The 16,874-nt window shown below is 40.5% G+C and overlaps 1 protein-coding gene across 4 annotated transcripts in view; it reads right to left on the bottom strand.

Annotated features, from left to right (window-relative positions):
- The window catches only part of WARS2 (tryptophanyl tRNA synthetase 2, mitochondrial), a 102,393-nt gene extending 99,776 nt beyond the window's left edge, over nt 1-2,617 (bottom strand). For 3 of the 4 annotated variants that reach the window (XR_009734975.1, XR_009734978.1, XM_061409596.1), the window contains exon 1: nt 2,495-2,617. Coding sequence is in view for 1 of the 4 variants with exons in the window: in XM_061409596.1 (XP_061265580.1) it covers nt 2,495-2,584 (90 nt within the window). In the remaining 3 variants the exon portion in view is untranslated. Of the gene's footprint in view, nt 1-2,107; nt 2,131-2,494 lie in introns of those variants that run through there. The other variant, XR_009734979.1, reaches the window with a different exon arrangement.
- Between the last annotated feature and the right edge of the window lie 14,257 nt (nt 2,618-16,874).

Here is a 16,874-nt window from a genome sequence, read left to right as displayed (position 1 = left end):
GACTGCACTAGTCCTTCAAACCATCATTTTTAATGACTGAAAATTACAGGAGGCAGTGGAGGACTAAATTAGGAATTTGGAATTAGCAAATACAGACTACTATATATAAAACACATAAACAACACGGTCCTACTGTATAGCACAGGGAACTACATCCCATATGCAGCAATAAGCCATAATGGAAAAGAATCTGAAAAAGAATTTTAAAATTTACATGTAGAATTATGCTTTAAGAAGTGCTCTTTCATATATTTAATTTGTATTCTACCAAAAGCTAAATTAAAGGTTTGAGAACACTATTTTGGAGAATCTACATCTTGAAACAATCTAGATTAACAGTTGATTAAGGTAACTGTATTCATAAATGCCACTGAAACAATAGTAGAGATTTCAAATTCTATTCTTTAGCGTTTATAATGATTTAATGCCCTAAACTTCCTGGGACAAGCATTAGCAGACTGTAGTTTGATTTCCTTTTCTCTTTGATTCTGTTTCTCATGACATTCACAACTCTTGAGTTTCTTATGAGAGGGAATTTGGGTCTAAGATTTAGTAACTTTGGATTCACAGGTTTTATTATGCTATTACCTAGAAATATAGTATATAACTATAGTAATCAACCAAATCTCCCCGCCCACTCAGCTTGTGGGATCTTAGTTCTCCCACCAGGGATTGAACCCACACCCTCAGCAGTGAAACCTCAGAGTCCTAACCACTGGACCGCCAAGAATTCCCAGAAATCAACCAATTCTGGTACTACAGAATCAAATCTCCAAACTTCAAAGAGAGGGATATTTGCTGTATTTATCTAAGTAGCAATCAATTCTTACTTAACTATGCCACCTGAAATTTAAAACAACATTTAAATAACTGTTTTGATAAATAACTTTCCAGTGTAATATCCTCTGTTCTTAGAAGAATCTGGTTAGGCCAATATCTATGAAGAACACTTAAGCACAGAAAGTTAAGTAATTAGCTGTGGTACATATACACAATGGAGTATTACTCAGCCATTAAAAAGAATACATTTGAATCAGTTCAAATGAGGTGGATGAAACTGGAGCCTATTATACAGAGTGAAGTAAGCCAGAAGGAAAAACATAAATACAGTATACTAACGCATATATATGGAATTTAGAAAGATGGTAACAATAACCCGGTGTACGAGACAGCAAAAGAGACACTGATGTATAGAACAGTCTTATGGACTCTGTGGGAGAGGGAGAGGGTGGGAAGATGTGGGAGAATGGCAATGAAACATGGAAAATATCATGTAGGAAACGAGTTGCCAGTCCAGGTTCGATGCATGATGCTGGATGCTTGGGGCTGGTGCACTGGGACGGCCCAGAGGGATGGTATGGGGAGGGAGGAGGGAGGAGGGAGGAGGGTTCGGGATGGGGAACACATGTATACCTGTGGCGGATTCATTTTGATATTTGGCAAAACTAATACAATTATGTAAAGTTTAAAAATAAAATAAAATTGGAAGAATAAAAAAAAAAAAAAAAGAAAGTTAAGTAATTATGGGATGATTAGAAAACCAAGTTGAACTTATATCTGGGTTTTGATAATTAATATCACTGCTTTGCTTTGGCTTCGTTATCGTGGAGCCACTCATTTTTCAAAGCGTGAAGTAACACTGTCATCTGTCTAACACTTCTTCCACCCATTTTGCTGAAGAAAGGAAGTCCAGAGAGAGAAAATGATTTGTCATGTCACATTTCCTTGGTGGCTCAGATGGTAAAGAATCCGCCTGCAATGCGGGAGCCTTGGGTTCAGTTCCTAGGTTGTGAAGATACCCTGGAGGAGGGCATGGCAACCCACTCCAATATTCTTGCCTAGAGAATTCCATGGACAGAGGAGCCTGGTAACAGCAGTGCTACCAGACAGGACCACACCTTTGGAAAGCTTGCTTAAATTCCTTCATAGAACCTGCTAGATACAGGTCTGCTTCCGGACAATGGGGAGAAATAGAGTGGAAGGTACACTGACATTGTTCAAGTATCGCACTGCCAGAGAGAGGATGCCATGAGGGTGCACCTCCTTAAACATTCTAATTACTAATGAGGTGTCTTCTCCAATTTCTCCGCCAGGTCCCTTGGCTTACTGTTAGGGAAAGGAAAGTAAAAACAGCAACATCAGGACGAGGGCAGTGCCGGATGGACTCGCTCTCTGGTGTCTGACAACTTCACACAGGGAAGAGCTTCCCGGGTTGCCCGGCAACAGTGGAGCTACGGCACCCAGAGACTAAGGTACTAAGGCCAAGTGGGCAAGCGGCGGCGCGCACCTCCCACCAGGGGCGCGTTACGTCACGCGTATCCTTGCAACGTCCTCACGCTCCGAGTAGGAAGGCACTCTTAGGTGAATCAACCTTAGGAACGAGCTCGGTACTCTCCAGAGAAAACGGGGAGGGTGAAGCAAAAGGAGGGAGGAAAGGGGCGAGAAGGACCTAGCGAGATGGGAAACCGGCGGAAGAAGGGCGAGCATTGGTTACCTGGGGAACGGGAGCAGCGTCGGGTCCTTGATGAAGTGCCCGGATGAAGTTCCAGCACTCACGCGCTTTCCGCATTGAGTGCAGCGCCATCTTGAAAAGGGCGGAGCCGTCTTGTCTTGAGTGACATCTGGTCAGAGGAAATCCCGGAGTCTCAGCGCTATTGCTTGCTGCGCATGCGCCCTTGCTCTCGGGGCGGTCCTCTGAGCTGGTGTGTGGTGGGAGTCCGGCATTCGCAGAGCAGCTGTGGATTAGGATCCGGATGTGTCTTGACTTTAGTTTATGCCATGGAGACCTAGTATTTGCGCGGGTTTCTTGAAGGACGGGATATTAGTAACAGTTTTAAACTGGAAGAAAGTCAAAAAGCCTTTCGGATCCTAACCGTCCTGAGGCAAGCATTTAAGAAGTTTCTCTTGCAGTGGGACCTCCCTAATCCTCTTAGAGGGCAGCAGGTGGTTTTTTGAGAGCTATGTGGCCTCGTTAATGCAGGTGATCTGCAAACGTTTGCTGAACCCGGCCGTCTGCTAGGTATTGAAAGTGCACAGACACATCTTGCCTTCAAGTAGTGTATGGGGTAGCAGATAAATGATGCACTGTTTTAGGTGTTAAAGAAGTAAATGCCAACATTGGGAAAGTGGGATGGTAAAGACTGTGGTGCTTCAGCCTCCCCTAAAGAAGACTTCAGAAGGAAGGAGATACTTGATATATCAATAAAGGGTTTTGAGTTTTAGCTTAAATTATGAGAAGAGTTAACAGGGTACTCCTACCTCTGTTAATGTACCCAAAAATCTGTCAGTAAAAATATTGGGAAAGATTCGTTAGAATTCATTTATGTGTTTTATTGTATTTATTCATTAGGGAGAGGTAGGAGATAAATGCAGGACATAAAAAGATACCGATACACTTAATGGAACTGAAATTAACAAAGACAAAACTATTCAACTAAAACCCTTCAGTAAAAATTTCGTAAGAGAGGTACAGAGTACTGGTGAAGTTCAAGCATAATTGATGTAATTCAGAAGTAAGCAGAGAAGGAATCATAGGAATGAGGGCAAAAAGAACAAACAAAAGCACTAAGGAAATCAAGTCTCATTCTTCGACAGAACTAATCTGTTTGGTTGTCTCTGTTAAATATGAGGTGCTTGTACTACTTGAAAATATGGCACCAATTAGATAGATAGGTCTGGACCTCAGGAAAGAGGTCTGAGCTACAAAACAGATGGTAATTGAATCCAAGAAAACCTTTGAGACTAGGAGGTAGAGTTTGTGGAATAAAAGTAGTCAGATGATAGAAATTGAAGGGGGTTGCCAAAATATGTTTAAAAATCCCCCAAATGTGATATTACTGAAACCCAGGAAAGAGACCTTGCCAGCAGAAGTGATGATTGATCTTTATAAAGATGTGAACTTATAAACATGCAGTTTTATAAATGCCTTGGTTTTATACTCATGTGTACAGTAAAGCATTAACATTATAAAACATGTTTTTTTTTTTTTACTGGTATATTATTAATTAGATTTAATGACCCTAGGAATTAGTAAAATTGAACTTCTAACATCCTCAGCCATCTGGATTATAAGATAAAGCCTAACAGTTGAAGAGCAGGGTTTTGGCAGAAAGCTGTCACAGGATCTGCCCACTCTACTTCCTCCAAGAGTTAAGTTTAGTCTTTTATCTCTGGAGACTCAACATGACTGATGATATTTTCATGGGACATATTTCCAAGACATGCTTCCATTGAAGAAGGTCTGTCAGGACAGCAGCAGTGTAATCACTTCAGTATATATTTTTTAAAAGTAAGTTCTTTTCTTAAGGACCTACTGTATAGCACAGGGTGCTGAATCTTTTGTAATAACTACAAGGGGGAAAAAATCTTCTAAAAAATGTGTGTGTGTGTGTGTGTATAGGGGCTTCCCAGGTAGCTCAGATGGTAAAGAATCTGCCTGCAATGCAGGAGACCTGGCTTCAATCCCTGAGTTGGGAAGATCCCTTGGAGAAGGGAATGGCAACCCACTCCAGTTATTCTTGCCTGGAGAATTCCATGGACAGAGAAGCCTAGCAGACTACAGTCCATGGGGTTGCAATGAGTCAGACACAACTGAGCAACTAGTATACATATACATATATATATATATATATATCATATATGCATGTGCATAGAATATATACACACATATATATATCCCAACCATTTTGCTGTACTCCTGAAATTAACATAAATCAGCTATACCTCAAAAAATAAAAGTTCTTTTCAAACATAGAATAAATTGTGTTTCCCACCAGAGTGGTGATCTGGTAACTCAGGTCACTCAACCAGCATGGTGATTCCTTTTGTATTTCTTAAATTTCCTTAGCATCTAGTATGTAATACCTTGCACAGAGTAGGCACACATTTTAAATATAAATTTTAGTTTGACAAAGGAGGCAAGCAAATAATTGATAGGTTGATATACTTTTATACAGAAGGGACAACTGACAGCAGAAAAGACACTATTGAAAGCAAGCTAATTTTGTCTGCTTTTACACTTTTTCACAATGACATTCTGAAACCTTTTGGTGTTGGTGAAAGTGTCACCAGAAAGCTCACCATCTTCTGCTCTTCTAAGAAGTGCAGTGTATTCAGCATATTTTAATAAGTATTTTAAACCTTAATCCTGAATCTTCAGGGAAAGATTTGTTATTCAGTGTCTCTTTTAAAGAAAAATTTGTAACTTTTGGACAAGTTTCTCTGTAAAATGGTTAACATTTTAAAGGTTTGTATAAGGCAGGGTTAGTTTGATTACATGGGAAGTTCTCTTACAGAGTATTTCATTGTGCAACAGTGTTTTTTAAATGAGGTGCCACTATATTTATTGGCATTATTTTACCATGGTTATCATTTGGTAAGCCAAAGAGCTTTAGTAAAATGAGATATAAATGTATTAAAAGCAGACTTTAGATATACTTACAATTAAAACCTTTTATTGTCTAACACTTGTAGCGTGCACTGTATGTCTACATATGTTCATGCTTACACTTTTGAATGCTTGTTTAAAATTTGATTTCTCATCAACACTTTTATAGTAAGTTCTGGTAATTTTGCTCTTTCCTTAACATTCCCCGCAAATCCCATCTTGCTTGAAACAATAGATTAAAACCAGACTGGCAGTTGGGGAAGGCTTTCTATTGCAACCATGTGTGTCAGAAGAAAGGATTAGGTTTCCTTGTCCAAGAACATCAAGGGGAAACCTCCACCTCTGTAGACACACCTCTATTCCTCAGTAATGGAGAGTTTATATCTTGTTAGATTTAAATGGGATAAGGAAAGAGTTTAAGTCCAGTCTTAGCTCTTGTAGTGTAATAAGCCCTCAAGTCTCAAAGTATCCAATTTTGTTTTCTCTAATTTAATTCTAAGTGTCAGGTTGGTATTAGATGCTGATCAAGGTAATGGAGAGTTACCCTACACATTTATTCACTTAAAGAAGAATTTTGCAGAATGCAAAGACTAGATGGCATCTATGTTCAAAACTTACTTGAAGCACAGTCCATTCACCTCTGACCTTTCATTTATATGGAATATGTTTTTCAAATACAAAGGAAGAGATTGCACAATGAAGGCAAACCTTTTTCTTCGTAATCTGGAGAGACAACCACAGTTCTCTGGCCATACCATCTTTTGCTGGACTCATTTTATTATGATCTAAATCGAATTGAGGCAGAGTCTGCCTTAGAGTGAGATAGCTTCCAAGAGTCACTAAAATACGTGGGAAATAATAACAGTGATTTGGACAATGTTCTTTTATACTTTTGGTTTAATTGTAGTTCTGTACCTCATTTTATATCTAATGAAACTGGTCCGGAGATACTCAGTACCTTGCTGAAAATCACACAACAGATAAGAGCAGAAATAGGAAGAATTTGTTCTCCAGTTGAGTGCTCTAGTTTAAGTGACACCACTGTGAAGCTAAAGGAGCTAAGACTGATGCTGGTCCAAGCAGGGGACAGTTTTACCTAAGGGCACATCCTTGTCATACTTCAAACTCAGAGTAAATAAATGGCTGAATCTTAGAGGGTTGATGGGCTCATCTTTCCTTCCCTAACATTCAAAGATGCTGTTTTTCCCTAGTAGTTTTCTGGGGAAAGTGCAGGTTGTAGCATCTTTGAGTGAAGGTAGTAATTAGGAGGCTTATCTGGTCTTTAGGAAAGCTAGGGTTTTAAGGGTGCAGTACTATCACTTTTTTCCTGAAAGATGTCATCTAGTAAAAATCAAGGGAGAGGCTAGGTAATGTGGATTGGAAAGTAGAATTTTTCTCAAAGTATCTTTTTCTTAAGTTTAAGGATCAAGGTCATAGTCTTTTTCAGATTCAACTTCTTACCTTAAGGACTCTTTCTTAGTGTACAACAGTGAAGACATTTTGAGCAGGGTTGGGAGAAGGTGGTAAGGATGGGAAAGCCAGAGTAGACATAAGTGATTGATTTATTGATCTTTGGGCAACTGACTGCATTACCTGTAGAATTCTTTGTGTGCAATATTGGAAGACTCTTTATATGAGGGTGTTACAGGCCCTGGGATTCCTGTTTGTTTTCTATATTTTCTCTCCATATTCTCTTTCAAACTGCCTTTTCAATATTAGAATACAGATTTTCAGAGAAGATAGAGAATTGCTTCCTTAATTTCCTTAATTAAGTGGGTTGAGAATGGTGAGAATAATTTTGGAGAAATGTAAGATTTTTTTCAATGTTTCCCACCCCTACTGTTTACCCACAATTGTAGGACATACGTTCCTTGCAGGAAATGGAGCTTAGAAATGAGCAAATTAAAGTTTTGAAGGAACATCTTACTTTGCTGTCTGTTTTTGCATGTCATGTCTTTTCCAAGTGGTGTGGCCCTAAAGACAAGCTCTATATGTAATATGTACAGTCATTCTTTCTTTAAATTGCCACTCTTTGCTCTTAGCTACTTCATCACTGGGGTGAACAGGCTTCCTTCTTCTAAATTTATGTTTTACAAAAAGAACCATAGCAAGGCCTCCAAAAAGCTTCCTGGAGTGTCTTTAGATAGGTTCTTTTCTATTTTGTCTGTGTAATCAAACTACATCATATTCTTTCCCACACTGTACCTATCTGGTGTGATTCCAGGATCCTAGCTGTGAGCACAGAAAGTTAGACATAACTCTTAGGTTTTGATCTTTCTAAAAACAACCTCAAAAGATACCCAAATTTCTCTAAAAATCAGCTATTTTTTTTCACTTTTTGTCCTTAATAAGTAGAACTGAGCATGAATTTGGAGAAAATTTGCATGGCAGTTCCATTACTGATCTCAGTGAACCATTTAATCATCATGTCCCTCTTTTTCCTTAAGTAAAATGAGTAAAAAAAAAAAAATAGGAGGGCTAAATGACTCACATTGTAACTCTTGGAATTCTAGGAACTGGTTTCTGTCAGAGAATCTAATTGTCCCAGATCAGATACAGTCAGGATCTGCATTTCAGAGCATATGCCCTGACCCATATCCATGGATGATACTGAGATACAGATATTGAGAACAGGCCTCAAAACTTTTTCAGGACTGTGCCCCAGGCAGTTACTCTCACCCAAATAAAATTGGGCCTACTTGTCGTCCTGGTTTGGGAGGGTTATCTTTATGAAAAACAGAGAATATGAAACTTTTCACACCCAACTGTGAACATGAAGTGGCTTTGCAAAGATCTCTTTTCAGAGGGTAGGCGGGCAGAATATCTTGATCTGTGACTTTAGGTAGCAGTTCACTTAGCTCCCAACTACATCGCTTTTTGATATTGCTCAGAACTATATTTATGTCAGTTGCCGAGGACCAGCCCTCGCTGATCCAGGGTACTCGAAGGAGAGACGGTGTAGGCGAAGATCAGGAAACAATTGCTTAATTAAACGTTAATTAAGGATATAAAGAGTAATAGAATGAGGATAGCTCAGTGAGGAAATTCAGTGGAGAAAAGAGGCTGAGTAGCTTGGTTTACGCGGGAGACCAATAAAACTTCAAGACAAGAAGTTTGCACCACTTACGTAGGCCACAGGCGTCCTTCCGTTCTCCCGAAGGAGAGGAGACACTGAGGCCTCCCCGATCGGATCTTAGAAGCCCAGGCATAATTAGTAAGCATGGTGGGTTCCGCGCTCCAGATGGAGACTCAGCCAGAGTGAGAGAGAGAGCGACATGGGGAGACCAGTATTTCGAGAAACTGATCCCAATTCTTTATTTTCCATGGTCTACTTTTATACACTGAGATGTTATGCAAAAGTCACGTGGGGTCAGCAGTCCTGACTTTTATCAAAGTCAGGTGCTTCATACAAATATATACAGAGGTCTTAGGGGTGTTACATCATCTTCTGGCCAGGGGGCCTGCTGACAATTTACGACCCTCTCCTTGTGACAGCGGTCAGTCAATCAGGACACTTATTTCTCCAGGGCTGATTATTCTCAAAACAGACGCCACCCAAATAAAGTTACATTCCTATAGGGTGAGGGTGTAATGGGTTTTAGTTAAGGAAAGAATTTACTTAGCCTAAGGTCTAACGTGATTAATATCAAAGGTTAATTCTATATATTCATTAATGTGTGTAAGGGCAGGGGATATGGAGACTTAGCAACAAACATTGGCTCAACAAATGAAAAACCCTTCACCAATACAATTTCTAATCAGCCCACTATACTTATACTTATAGTTTTCTAACTTCTCTAAAGAACCTGTTTTTAGAGGGTTTAAAGCATCTCGTGCCTCTCACGGTTGGGAGGCTGTGAGCAATCACATGTGGCCGGACAAGCCTGTCAGGCAGGCTAGAGAACCTTCAGAGGAGTTTGTAGGTTAAAACACTCTTATCACGCCCAGGAATTATTATTAACTGGAGCTCTAGGTTAACTCCTTCTCCGAAAAAGGTGGTGGGGGACAGCCCCCCGTAAAGTCAGAGATGTAGGAGAGAGCACAAAGTAGTAAAGTAGGCAGGCTCTGGTTATGGGGGTAGATGCTCGAGGAGTTCCAGGGGGACTCCTGAGGCTCGATCCCACCTTTGCATATGTCGAGCCTCCTTCCTCATGACCTTTGTCACGGGCGGAGTACCTCACTCTGGCCCCCAACAGTCAGTGATTTATAGGATACCTGCTAATCCAAGAGTTTTAGGAAAGGGTTACCTAGCAAGTGCTGTGATCTTTAGGAGAGGGATGTAGCCACTGTACACCCACAGCTTAGCAGGTGTGGGGAATGAGAATAGCCTTGCCTGTCTCTCCTCCCACATTCTTATCTTCTCATCTGTTGGTTTCTGTCATTCTCCGAACTCCAAGGCAAAAGGACACGAAGGTCCCTACTCCCCAAGAAGCACAGAACATGTTGCAGAATGGTACAATATAGATCTGGAAGGCCAAATGAAATGCTCGATACAGAACAATCCATTTATACAACTGGAAATATAACTTTAAAAAGTGAAAAAAAAAATCCCAGTCTTCTTAAGATAACATTTAATTGGGCATTAAACTTGAGGGAAAGCCATGTTTTCATCTCTAATACCTGGGACATCAGAGAAGGGTTCCATAAATATTGGAAGATTAATTAAATGAATAAATGAACACTTGTGAGAAGGAGGAGGGGGAGTGTCCAGTGGGATAGTTTAAAGAGACAGTGCAGGGAATTGGGGGAAAAAATGTAAAGCCTAAAATAAGTCCTGGAAACATTTTTTAAATCTCTAATATATACTTTCTTTCTTGTGGTTCGCTTTTTCCACTAAAAGGCAGAATGCATAAAATATTCTGATTAGTTGAGGCTTATTACTCAGGTTCCAACTAATGTTTTATATATAAATCTCAATTACTTCTTTTCCTCCATTCTGCTTCTCTTTCTGTTTGGTCAGATCCCTGTGGGATGGAGTAACATTCCTGCGGTGGGTAAAATAATTTCTATGGAAATTATTCAGAATGCAATTTCAGTAAACACTATGTGAAGATATGATTTATTTCTGGATTCAGCTCTTGTGCTTGCATCATCTCCCTATTTATCATCAAGTTCTCTGTTTGCCAGCATCTCTTTTTAAGGATTTGTTCATATCAGTTTTGCATCTTAGAGGATAAACTTCCATCAGAAGGGTTGAAGCAATGGGAAGCAAGAGAGGAGAGACTGTATGAGAAGAGACTGTTCCAGGAAGTGATGAGAGTACTGAATGGATTTTATTACCAGTCCCAACTCTGCCATAACTAGCATAGTGACATTAGAAAGTCCTTAACCTCTCAGCTTGCTTTTTATTTGAAAAAAATGGGAGTGGTTGAATCAGATCGTGTTCAAAACTCCTCCCAGCCCTTAACTATATAAGCTTATACTCATGCAGGTGTTACGTGTTCAACCCAGAGGTCTCCTGCTAAGTCACTCCAGTCGTGTCCGACTCTGTGCGACCCCATAGACGGCAGCCCACCAGGCTTCCTCGTCCCTGGGATTCTCCAGGAAAGAACACTGGAGTGGGTTGCCATTTCCTTCTCCAATGCATGAAAGTGAAAAGTGAATGTGAAGTCGCTCAGTCGTGTCCGACTCTTCGTGACCCCATGGACTGCTGCCTACCAGGCTCCTCTGTCCATGGGATTTTCCAGGCAAGAGTACTGGAGTGGGCTGCCATTGCCTTCTCCTCAGAGGTCTCCTAGTGCTTTGCAAATACATCTACAGGCCAGTAGGCTGAACTGTCTTCCCATTTTGACAGATAGTCCCACTGGGACGTCAGTGACTCTATAATCATTTCATTGTAAGTCTATGAAAGATCTAGGAACTGTGTTTTGAGTACTGTGTTGGAGGCATTGAACCAAGTTGTGACTAACTTGGGGAGAGTGTTGGCAGTGAGAACATCATTAGATAATAAATTAAAAACAAAGTCTTCTAATATTTTCTAACAAATATTTTCTAATATTTTTGCCTAATATCTTCTAACAAACCAGTCTTCTAATATTATCACATGCACTGGGTTAGGGGGAGGTGGTGTTTGGGAGCTGGTGCCAGGGAGAGAGCCTGGAGGCAGAGTAAGAACTGGAGGAGATAGGAGAACCATTTAGCTGTAAAGTTGTTTGACAAATGCATTATTACTTTTATTGATTCATACTATTCACGCCTTCAAAAATCATTTAATATGTGCTTACTGCATACATACTCCATAAAACTAAAGTACTAAGAACATAATCTTTCTGTCCCTACAAGTACCATGTGATACTTCTTTGATTTTATCATATGTATCACCTCCTTTGTTTGGCTCTAGTTTTCTGGTTCCCCCTCTGAAACCTCAGAAACAAAAGGAATTGGAAAGCCAGCATTCTTTCTTGCCTCTCTCCCATCCTTCCTTCCTACTTCCTTGTCATACTTGTTGACCACCTACTGTTAACCTGAGACTGTCTGAAGCGCTGGGGATCTGCAGAGTATCAGGACATGGATTCCACCATGGAGAAGCTGAGTATTACAGGGAAGACAACTTATAAACTTGTTAAAATACAATAGCATAGGCACCATTCTCAGATATCCCAATCTCTAAAATATTAGCAACCAGATCTCTAAATATGAGTCCCCAAAGCCCTTGACAGAACAAGGATGCACTTCTTGGGACATCTCTCCTGGTCGACACGCACAGCCCTTATGCCAGCCCCAGCTACACTGATCAATTCTATTATAGTAGATAGAATATACAATTCTATCACTGTAGTCAGGAGATGGTGAAGGACAGGGAAGGCTAGGGTGCTGCAGTTCATGGAGTGGTAAAGAGTCAGACACGACTGAGAAGTGTAGTTGTAGTAGACTGACAACTACAAACATCTAAATAAAAACAAAATCCACATGCCTAAGGCACAGAAGATCTGTGGGTTCTCCTCAAAGACTAACACTCCATTAGAGCTTATTTTATTACTGCTTATTTTATTCCTGTTGTCTTAGAACCACTTGGGAATCAAGGAGGGAAGGTAAAGAAATCTGATTTTTACTGTGTCAGGAAGATCCTGCCCCAATCCTGTTGCAGCTCCACTTGTTAAATAATAAGGCCCCTTTTCCTAGAACACTCAACCTAGGTCTCAGAGATTTTTAGACCTTTAAATTTGTCTGACAGTTAATGCCAGGAGACGGCAGGGTGAAATTTGACAACATGATGCTAAAACACATTCTTCAGGGTTTGACATTCTGTTACTTATTCATCTAGCAAAAACTTACTGGGTGTCTAGCCTATGCCAGCCACCATGCTAAGCAGTAAGTACACAAAAATGAAAAAGATAGTGTCGATGCTCTTCCAGTTCATAGTTTAGTGAGGGAAACTGCAAACACAAACAACTTCAGGGAAAATATCTTCGCATCAAGAAGATCTTTAAATTTTCTTTAGAGACAGTCCTGGGTCCACTACCTACTATTTGTTATAACCTTGGACAGGCAGCCTCAGGGTATTTATCCCACTCTCTTCACCCAAAAATAATGAGTTCCTGAGTGCCCTTATAGCTCTGAGTGCTGAGCTGGCTCATGAAGGAGAGCTAAGTGGAATTTCAAATTGGAAAGAGGAGCTGGATGCCTTTAGGAGGGATAACCACATGATGGAAGCATGGATATGCAAATGAAGGACAGGGAAGGTGTCCTTCATGTAAAGATGAACAGAGGAGTGAAGATAGGAGAATAAGGTACTAACATGTCTCCCTGCATCCATTCTTGTCCTCTTCAGTTTATTCTCAACCAGCAGCCAGAGTAAGCCTTTAAAATTGTGTTTGATCATGGCCACTTGTTCAAAACCCTCCAGTAGCTTCTCATGTCATTTGGAAAGAACCCAAGGCCCTGCCAAGACCTATAAGGCCCCCATGGTCCACTTTCTCCCTCCCAGCCTCCCTTTCTGGCCTCTGGGCCCATTGCTTTCCTTTCACCTGGCTCTACCCTGGACACGCTGGTCTCCTCAACAGGCCTCAGTGTGTATCACCATCTAACATATTTTAGTTTACTTTCTCATTCTTTAGAATGCAAGCATCATAAGAGCTGGGACTTTTGTCTGTTTTATTCTATATCTAAAATTTAGAAAGTGTGTGGCTAGCAACACACTTATTAGATGAATTTCTCTATTTATGGATTAAGAAATTAAGATCAAAAGAAGGAAAGTATATGAGGTCAGAGTGCTCCTTAGAAGGAGAGGCTGGACACAGTAAGACTTAAATCTTCTGTCTGTCTGCCCCCTAGGCTCTATGGTAGACAGAATAATAGATGCCAGAGACGTCTACACCCTAAAGCCAAGAAATGTGGCAAAAGGGCCTTTACAGATGTGATGAAATTAAGGATCTTGAGATGGGGAGATGATCCTTTGGATTGTTGGCTTAACTTCTGACATTCCTTCCCTCAGGTTCTTCCACTCTATTAGATTTATTTATTCACTCAACCAACATTTACTATATATATAGATAGATAGATAGATAGATAAATCTATTTTAGCAAAAGAATAAAGAAAGATATGAAAAGGGAATTTTTAGATCTCTATGTAATTTTTTTTTTTTGAGCTGTGGGATTAAGTATGTGTGTTTGTTCTGCTTCAATTTGTGGATTCCTAGTGTTTTTTAACTTAAAAGATTATTGTTTTTGTTGTTTAGTCATATCCAACTCTTTTGCGACCCCCCCATGGACTGTAGCCACCAGGCTCCTCTGTTCATGAGACTGCCGGGCAAGAATACTGGAGTGGGTTGCCATTTCCTTCTCCAGGGAATCTTCCTGATCCAGTAATTGAACCCACGTCTCCTGCACTGACAGGCAGATTCTTTACCACTGAGCTACCAGGGAAGCCCATAAAAATAATTAATTTTCCGAGAGGTACTCTGAGCCACATACTATGGTAGATCCTAGAGATAAAATAAAATTCTTGAACTACATACACTTAGAGCTTTCTAGGGGTAACAAATGAACAGAAAATCAGATTGTCCCTCCTTGAGCAAGTGTCACCAGGGAGGAAAGCAGACTTTTGGTGGAGGCTCAGAGAGGGAAATCTAACCCTGCCTGGAGGAAAGCACTGGAATGGAGGGGTAGCTATTGGAGAATCCCAAAAGTAATATCTCAATTCAGCGGTGTGATCCTTATCAAGTTTGCCTGTCCCTGGCCTCGGGTGTTTTGCTAACCAGAGTCAGCTGTTTTGTGGGTGCCTTCTCCCCGCTGTCTGACTGTCCCTCCTCGGTCCCTCCACTCCCTGCCTCCCATTCCCTGGCACGACACAGACATTTTCAGGCCCTATTCCCGGGAATTTATTTACAGCCAGCACCCTGTGCGGCTCAAAAGGAACTACAGCTCATGATGAGATATGGGAGGGATTTGGGAAAAAGACATGAGGAACATGGACAAAGTCAAGGGGGAAATATGCATGTTTTCATTTGCTTTCGCCAAACAGGATGCTTTCATACCATTTCCCATAATCCAAGCAGTATGTTTCTCCTTAACATACCGTGAAGATGTGGTGACCATCTATTTTAAAGCCCCATGAGACATGTTTTCCTCCCAAAGGTGGGGTTAGCATGCCAGCTGGTGCTCCCTTCAGTGCCCTATGCTCCCATATCTTAGAGGGCCACTCACACTCTGTCTCAACACAATGACTGTCTGTGTTCTCCGTGGACTCCCAAGATCTTTCTAGAGCAGCCACCGGTTTTCCTGAGGTTGTACAGCACAGGCCTTGCATGCAGGCAGTGCTCAGTAAATGATTGCTTAGTTGCATTAAATACTATAAAACAACGTAGATGCTAATTTTGAAACATCTGAAGTCAAATTCTCATTTTGGATGGCTGACAAATCACTTTCAATTTTAATTTATTATTTTTGTGTGCTCAGTTATGTCCAACTCTTCAAGACCTCATGGACTGTTAGCCTACCAGGCTCCTCTGTCCATGGAACTCTCCAGGCAAGAATACTAGAGTAGATTGCCATTTCCTTCTCCAGGGGATCTTTCTCACCCAGGGATCGAACCTGTGTGTCTTGCACCTCCTGCATGGGCAGGTGGATTCTTTACCACCATGCTATTTGGGAAGCCCTTATTATTTCTAAGGAAACATAAAAATGTTCACCTAACTCTCAAGTTAATATGGATTGATGACATTTTCAGCCTGATTTGAGAGACTGAGGAGGAAAGGTCGGTTGCACACGTGATAGAAAATTATATTTTAATTTCCCTCTAATTTGTGGTTGTATGTAAAGAAGGAACACAGGATATATGAGGGGAAAATGCTTTGAGAACTCTCAAGTGGGCTGCAGACTTTGGTTTCTGTTTCACACAATTGAAACAAACTGCCTCTGTGCGCTCATTCCCTTGCAGACTGAAGCAGACATCAGTGTTTGGATGGGATACAGGAATGGTGGGAGGAATGGATACTTTCTGCACAGAGAATTCAATTGTTCTGGGCTTAGCCAGAATGCAGATGGTTTTCCATTGCTGGAATTGGTGGGGGAAGCTCTTAGGCTGTGCTTTCACTGAATTGGCAATGCAGGCTTTTAAGAAATCTTTGAACAATAACACTGTTCAGGTAACTACTTGGAAAGGTCAACTGCTCGATTCATTTTTTTTTTTAATTCCAATCAAACAAGTGACGGTGACATGTCTTGGTGCCATTTCATACCATCCCTGACTTCTCAGAAGCAGTTGGCACCAGTTGTCTTCCCTGGCAGGGATCGCTAGCCCTGGCTTTGCAACAGTCCAGAGAGACTGCAGTTCTCCAGGGGAATTGCAAAATACTTTTAAATATTCTAGAAGTGAAATTAAATATTCATTTTATTTTAATTTACATATGCCATCCAGTACTTTTAGAAGATGTCAGTACTGTGGAATGACATGGCCAGCCAGTGTATGTTTCAATTCTGACATACAGCTATGAGTCCTCAGAATAAGATGCTGATAGTCCTCTGGTACAGCGTTGATTTTCACCTTGGCCAGCTGTGAGGTTTAGCCAATATTTATCTTTCTGTGGGGCTGTAAAAAAATTTTGTAGTTTCAAGATGGTCAGATCTATTTCATAAAGTCTTATTCTAATGAGTTCTAGCAGTTCTTAATCTTTCTCAAATAAATACTGGTCAGATATTTTCCAATAACAAAATAACTAAGCATCCACATTTTACAGCTGTAATGTAATTTTAGTATGAGAAAACTATTTCCTGGTCTCCAAGATCTAGTTAGTAAACATTTAACAAATAATTAGGAATCTTAGAATTATGGTTGGGGAAGCAGATGTTCTGTGTATCTCCATCCCAAGCTCTCCACCTCAAATTTCTTGCTCTCTTTATTTAAGCGTATCTTGGTGTGTTGCCTGGGAGTTTAGACGTGTTATAACACAGAAAAGAATTATGTAAGACGAAACCCAACTTGCTTTTCTTTCCCCTTCCACTCCTACTATATCTTAGACAAAACTCAACCATTTTCTAACATTATGTA

This window comes from Bos javanicus, chromosome 3 (assembly GCF_032452875.1).
Source record: "Bos javanicus breed banteng chromosome 3, ARS-OSU_banteng_1.0, whole genome shotgun sequence".
Lineage (NCBI taxonomy): Eukaryota > Metazoa > Chordata > Mammalia > Artiodactyla > Bovidae > Bos > Bos javanicus.
Note: the sequence above shows the minus strand (reverse complement) of the source record. Positions and strands in the feature narration are given on the sequence as shown.